The sequence below is a fragment of the Plectropomus leopardus genome, chromosome 17 (genome assembly GCF_026936395.1).
Source record: "Plectropomus leopardus strain MGB_pleo_1.0 chromosome 17, ASM2693639v1, whole genome shotgun sequence".
Classification (NCBI taxonomy): Eukaryota; Metazoa; Chordata; class Actinopteri; order Perciformes; family Serranidae; genus Plectropomus; species Plectropomus leopardus.
This window is the reverse complement of record NC_142192.1, coordinates 15,998,493-16,005,560: the sequence shown is the minus strand read 5'-3', so window position 1 is coordinate 16,005,560 and position 7,068 is coordinate 15,998,493. Positions and strand designations below refer to the sequence as shown.

Here is a 7,068-nt window from a genome sequence, read left to right as displayed (position 1 = left end):
TTTTGCATTTCCAGTTTATGTTTTGAAGTGCACATGTTCTTCTGTTTATGTACCTGGCTTCTCATAATTTTGACATAGTCTGTTTCGAGAGTATTTACTCAAGGAAGGCAAAACAAAGTTATCCTTGCCATGCCCAGTTTAGCCATTAAATTGTGACTTTATAGGAATAATGAGGCACATATGCACATGCACACCCAGTGATCAGATTTATTTCTCAAATTTTGCCTTCATCTAAGTATTCACAGCTGGTCCAAAATACAGTAGTAATACTTCCTTAGCTACATGGCCGTATCACATTCAGCTGGATATCACAACATTAGCATCTTACTTTAAGGTCAGCAGTAGCTTGTTTTTGGACCCATTATGTCTTACAACATGCTGGATTTCATCCTTCATACAATTTTTGCTGGCAAGTGACGTGCATCTGACTAAAAGCTTCTTACAAGCAATCCTTGATTTCTTCCACTAACTGTTTTTTTTTCACACATTATAATAATACAATCATTTTACACCTTCATAAACATCCTTCTAACCATTTAGAATCAACATTTTTTTAAAAGCTTTGCAAAAAGGAGCATTATACTTAACCTTCATTATCAAACATATATCATTCTTTTTACAGGAATAATGTAAACATCTTATAAACAACATTTTTCTGGAGCATATCACACTTAATCCTGATGGAAAATTGCATTTGTGAACTGTGTTTCCTTGAAGTCATTTTAAGATTTGTCCAATGATGACACTGTTTGTGAATGATGCAGGGACTAGGGGTCGACAGATTATCAGCCTGGCCGATTATCGGGGCCAGTATTTGGCATTTTGGCAGTTATCTGTATCAGCATTTTATTTTAATGATCTACGATCAAACTAATTAATTATAAAGTGCAAAAAAAGTGTCAGCATGGGAGGAACTTTTACTATGTAAAACCTCAGGGAGCTATTTTTGTTTACTTGTTTTATTTAAATTTTCACTTAACTTTATAAAAAAAGTTGCTGGGAACTTGCTGTATATGATGTTGAAAGTCTCAGTTTTGATTAAACCATTGCTAAACGCATTTAAGCAAAGTTTTGTGTTGGAGTTTGTTATATTCCAAAGTCTAAATATTGACAGAAAGATTTTAATTTTTATTGTAAATGCAAATCAGTTCCAAGTATTGGTTATTAGTCTCATTAACTACTAATAATCGGTATAGGTATCTGCCCTAAAAAATCAATATTGGCCAACCCCTAGCAAGGACACAGTGGGACATTAACTACATACTTGGCTTTTAAGTGCTTTTACTAATGGTAATGTATCTCTTTTTTTAAGCTGATTATGGGATATCGTTGGCAAAGTGGTTCAATAACCATCGTAAAGGACAAATACAATCAATTTCAAGTTGATTATTGTTTCTGTGGCCTTCTGGCACAAGTCCATTAAAAAAAATTTAAAAATTTCCAATATTTCAAATAACCTTCATTCCAGCAGTATTGGGCAAAAAGTTGAAAGCTTCTTCATCACCCTAACCAACACACAGCTTCTCTTGGTATGCCTCTAGAGACTGAAGCGTCTTCATGTCTTCGAGTCCCTCTCCTTTTGCGGTCTTCGATCATCTACTCCTCCTCGCCATTCCCACATGTCCTCTTTGCCTGAGGCCACATTATCTGTCTCTTTCTCCTGCACGGGAAGGCTCTGTCGAATCCTACGCTTCTCCTTATATCGACCCGAGCGTGAAATCTTCATGTTCCTGCGACACGTCTGCTCGTTGAAGTATGTGTCCAGGGCTGAGTCGTCATAGGTGTCATCTCGGAAGATGTTGGACTCTTGTTGAGTCTGATCACAGGAGACTTTTTGCTTCTCTGGTTTTTGTGCAAAAGGGTCAAAGTGCGGGGTGGTGTGGGATGTACTGGTGTCCTTGGAGCTTCCACTCTTCTTTTTTGGCAGAAATGCCATCCACCATGGGGTCCTCTCTGTCATCTTTGACTGGAGGGAGGAAACTGTAACAGAAAACACAATAATCAGCTGTAGTCGATATCATCCCCTCTGCTTCAGAATTAATCAGTCATGTAAACTTCATCTGTGAGGTCATTTTATCACCTGTGCTCTTGATTTACCTTTCTCTCTGATTTCTCGTAAAACATCATATTAGTCCTTTAAAAAACATATCATGTCTTTGGGTTTCAATAATATCACTGTGAAACATCAACTTTCATCCTCTGCATCTTTAGCCCCACCCCCATAATAGTTACAAATACAATTTTCTGTTTGATTACCATGGTCTCTAAATATGTGATTCAATCTTACTTCCCACTATGGTGAGAAAACTTCTTACCAACTAATCCTAGGAATAACCAGTGTGGCCATGTTCTCTGTAAAACTGGTTTAATGAGTCTTAACAGAAGAGCAAAGCCAAGCAGTGATTCACAGGTGAACAATGCGAAAAAAAGCTCTCGTGAACACTTACCTGAGCAACAGAAGTGAAGTGGGTGGACACTTAGAAAGACCCGAAACAAAGTGGAAATGCCACACTTTTAACTGTGTAGAGATAGCCTATAAATCCACTGTAGAGGTCAGTGTTTTCGTCCTCAGAGTTGGAGCGCAACTGTGACAGCAGTTCTTTAAGGGGTCGCAGCAGTATCCATTTCACGCACGAGCCAGGTGTCCTGCCCCCTCACATCTCCCACCTCCAAACACTTTCATTTCTCTCCTGTTTTCTTCGTCAAATATCTCAACTCTTCTTCTGTACTTCTCTAGAACACCACAAATGAATTGATACATTTATAAGGAACGTCTTTCTCTTACTGAACCAGCAGGTTTCCGCCTCCGAAACTCTCCTGTCGGAGCACCTGTCCCCACTCTTGATTGGATGAACTCTCTGGGACTGTCACGTGAACTCCCGCTCAGGTATATACACTGCGGTGGTGGGCGGTGCTTGTGGTTGCATGGCAACAAACCCCATGGGAGCGTGCGCCTCTTCGGTGACAGATTAAAAAAAAAGATCCCTTTGTATCACCTGAACCCAACCCAAGCCACGGAGCCAAATTATGTTCCTATTTTGGACGCCCATTAGTGTGAGAAACAATAGCTTGTAGCCTGCATGTCATGCAAAGGAGTGGAATGAAATAGTGAGATGTTTATTTAATTAATGGTATCACTAGTCACCAACTAAAACAGGCAAGTTACTTAGCAGCATGCAGCTCTTCTATATGGTTTAAACTGTTAAATGGTTTAAATAAGGCTGCAATGGTGGACAGTAACAAAGTACATTTACTTAAGTACTATACTTAAGTACAGTTTTTGAGTATCTGTACCTTACTTTTAGTTTTTTATGTTATTTTTACTTATTACTTTGACTCGACTACATTTGAGAGACCAATATTGTTGCTATATTTCTTTGAGGGCTCTCGTTACCTGTTACATTTGCTTTGAAGTCTGTGGATGATTTTTTTCATTTTTTTCTAAAATCAAAAGTCCATAAACTTTGACCATGTGGTTCTGCATGTGGTTTGTTTGTCAAAGTTGTGTTCCCGAACCTCTGTCTCACAAATGTACTACTCATATTTAAGTTTTAAAAAATCTAAATGACAGTGCTGGTGCTTTTTTCAGTGTTTCTATGGGCATTTCTATAGGCTTTTCAGCAAATTGATCAAGCTTTTCATTATACAGGTTTTACATGCAAGTCAGTGCATTGAGTGTGTTGTTTCAGAGTCATTAGGTTCTATAAATGTATTGTGACACTATACAACAATGCACTGAGATTTTTTTTTTAAAAAGTACTTTGAATACTAATGTATTTTTAAAAGCAAGTACTTTAATTCAAGTCATAATAAGACTCTGGAAATATCATTTACTATATATTTGACCTGTAGCACCTATACTTTGACTCAAGTAATAGAGTTGTGTACTTTGTCCACTAGTGTTTAAATGAGACCCTCTGCTGACATTATCAGAGGGGGAGTCAGTAGTCTCCTGAAGTAACATTACTGCACTAGACGTGCAATTGTTGCTGTTGTAAGTTCACATAAAGTGAGGGGAAGCAGTTTGGCCTGGCGCCGGTTTCACCTGCTGGGCTGGGCCTACTTGTCACACATGATTCTTCCAGATGCTTCTCCTCATACTGAATTTCAAGTCTGGGGTCAGTTTCAAGTAGTTTTTCTGCCTGTCTGTCTGAGTCTGTCAGAATGACACATGACCAGGACACATTAACATATCCATGGCTTCAACTCATGCTGCATCACCTACTGGCCAGAGTTAGAAACATCCAGACGTCCAGGCCAATCTAAATAACACCTTTGGAATATGACAGTGTTCAGCTCTGATTTTGATTTCTTAAGGACACTTAGAAACAACCAAAACATGTTTAAGCATTATATAATAAATGAAATGTTAAAAATTAATTTACAGATAAATCCTTAGTAGAACTTTTGGGCTGCCCTTTTGAGAAAATAAACTCCAGCCACAATACAGAGATTTGTGACACCAAATAAAAGCGGACCTATGTGTGGGAAGCAATTACCCCGTCCCTGTGCCGGCCCTTTTGTTTGAACCACACCCATCTTCAACCCAACCTTCATTTTGACCTTCAACTACTCACTTGTCAAGGTTCATGACTGCATCTTGCATAGCTGTGATACTGTCACATTGTCAAAATCTGTCCACAGACGGGCCGACAGACATATAAACACCTGGCAAAATGCTATGCGTCACCTGGACTTCATTTCACCATGATGACACACAGACTCATAAGGTGAAAACAATACCATTCCTGACACTGTTGCTCATGGTGAACACTTATATTTACTTTGTTAATTGCTTTTTTAAATCTTTTGTGATTTTGAAGTAACAATAACGTAGTCATTACAATATTGTAAGTCATGAGTTTCATACTTTCTAAGAACCTGGTTTATCACATGCTAGTAATTTGGCTAAACTAAACAGTCATTATAACATAGCAGTAGTGGGAAATACTAAACTTGTAACCCTCAGTTGAATGCATTGATATTGAGAATACAATCATACAATTTCTGACAGGCAGATCTTTCCATAGGTGTCATCTAGACATGGGAAAAATTACATACTGGGTTTGTCACAATTTTTCAACACAATTTGCATTTTTTACATGTAATGACATTCTGCTGATAATATTGTACTTTAACTAGTTAATTTTGCAATATGTGTGTTTTTTGTTTTTTTTAATTTTTAGTGTATTTTTTTTTACACCAAATAAAGGATCTGAATACTTATTCCACCACAGGCTATTTGTGTAAATAAGTATTGGTCCACGTGTCCCGCAGCTCTTCACCAGCATGGTTCATTTGAGCTGTCTTCCTAATGAACTAAAAAGCCACAAAGTCAAAATGTGTATCCAGCGTTGGAGTGGCTTATAACTGATGAATTAGTTACGATTTATCAACAATTTAACTTCACACTGTGAGTTTGAATACGCAATTAAGTGGCATGCATCATGAGATTAATCTTATCATTTAGGATAAGCCTCATTATAAAAACATGATATAAAATGTAACTCATACAATATGTGAAACTACAAAATCTCTGTAAAATTAGGAACATTTTCAAGCTACAAGAAATGCGTAAAACGCAATCAGATGTTCACAATATGATTTGTGTCCAAAAAGAAGAAAAAAAGCCAGAGAAGTCGAGCAAATGTTTTAAGAATTTCAACCACAGATAATCAGAGCCTCATGTAGAGATTAACATATTGTACATTATAATTTTAGGTGTTTTTTAGAAACTATTTGCTATAGCGAAGCCAAGTTTCAAATTGTTGATGTGAAAGAATGACATCTCTCAGTATGATGTTATACTACAAGCTGTTTTTTTGTGTGTGTGTGCCCCTGGAATCCTAAACGGTTTCTGTGTGGTTCTGTGCCAACAGGGAAGACCTGGTCTGAAACAGAGAAAGACAGAAACAGAGAGAGAGGAGGGAGGAAATCAGGGAATGCCTTTTGTCTCTCTCCTCCAGCTGAAAGTTGTTGTGGCAACAAGAATGTGTTTCTGTCTGTCTCTCCTTCAGCGGATGGTGCCCTGCCTGCATACCTGGGGACTCCCTCTCCTCCCATCTCCCATCACAGTCGAAACTCTGGAGTCATTTCTTCATGCCACCACACGTAAAATGCTTTTTATCATTTTACTTTATTCTACACACATAGGTAAGCATGAATGCAATGGATAATATAAGGTAAACTTGTACACATTGTAAATGATGCAGATGGCCTTACAGTTTAATATTCTATGGCTGCAACTAATGATTATTTACATTGTGATATAATCTGTTGTATGTTTTCTGATTCCTCTTAATTGCTTGCTGGGAGAAAATTACCCATTACAATTTTTCAGCACCTCAGATGACTGATGATCGAGTATTTTATTCAATTAAATCATAAGGATATTTCATTCAATTAGGAAATAGGAACAGATCCTTACTTTTAAGAATCTGGAACTGGGTAACCTTTGCAATATTGACATTTTTATGCATCCACGTCGGTGAGAGCCACGTCGGCATTATGTTCTTGGGTTTTCCATCCATCTGTTCATATGTATGTCCATCCCATTCTCACAAATGCAATATCTCAAGATCACCTTGAGGAATTTTTTTTTCAAATTTGGTACAAACATCCACCTGAACTCAAGAATGAACTGATTAGAATTTGGGGGTCAAAGGTCAAGGTCACTGTGACCTTGCACCCATCTCATTCTAATGAACACAATATCTCAAGAAGGCCTTGAGGGAGTTTCCTGAAATTTGGGACAAATGTTGACTTTGACTGAAGAATCAAGTGATAAGAATTTGGTGGTAGAAGGTCTATGGTCACTGAGACATCACAAATCATGTTTTTGGCCATTACTCAAGAATCCAATGTTAATTATGACAAAATTTCACACAAATATCTAATAGGATAAAATAATGAAGTGATGACATTTTAGATTCAAAAGGTCAAAGGCCAACTTTACTGTGACATCATAATGTTTTTTTCTGGCTATTACTCAGCATCATACAGTGTCTCAGAAACAGAAGGGGAGACATTTAGTCAGATACTGAATTGATGACAATGATCTTGAAACTG

The 7,068-nt window shown here is 37.6% G+C and overlaps 1 protein-coding gene across 1 annotated transcript; it reads right to left on the bottom strand.

Annotated features, from left to right (window-relative positions):
- Window positions 1-193: 193 nt before the first annotated feature.
- Window positions 194-2,867, bottom strand: LOC121958214 (uncharacterized). Its single transcript, XM_042507082.2, has 2 exons — window positions 2,448-2,867; window positions 194-1,980 (listed from the first exon to the last, which is right to left on the bottom strand). Exon 2 carries the CDS (start codon window positions 1,958-1,960, stop codon window positions 1,556-1,558), a length of 405 nt encoding a protein of 134 aa, XP_042363016.1. The 5' UTR covers window positions 1,961-1,980; window positions 2,448-2,867; the 3' UTR covers window positions 194-1,555.
- Window positions 2,868-7,068: the final 4,201 nt, after the last annotated feature.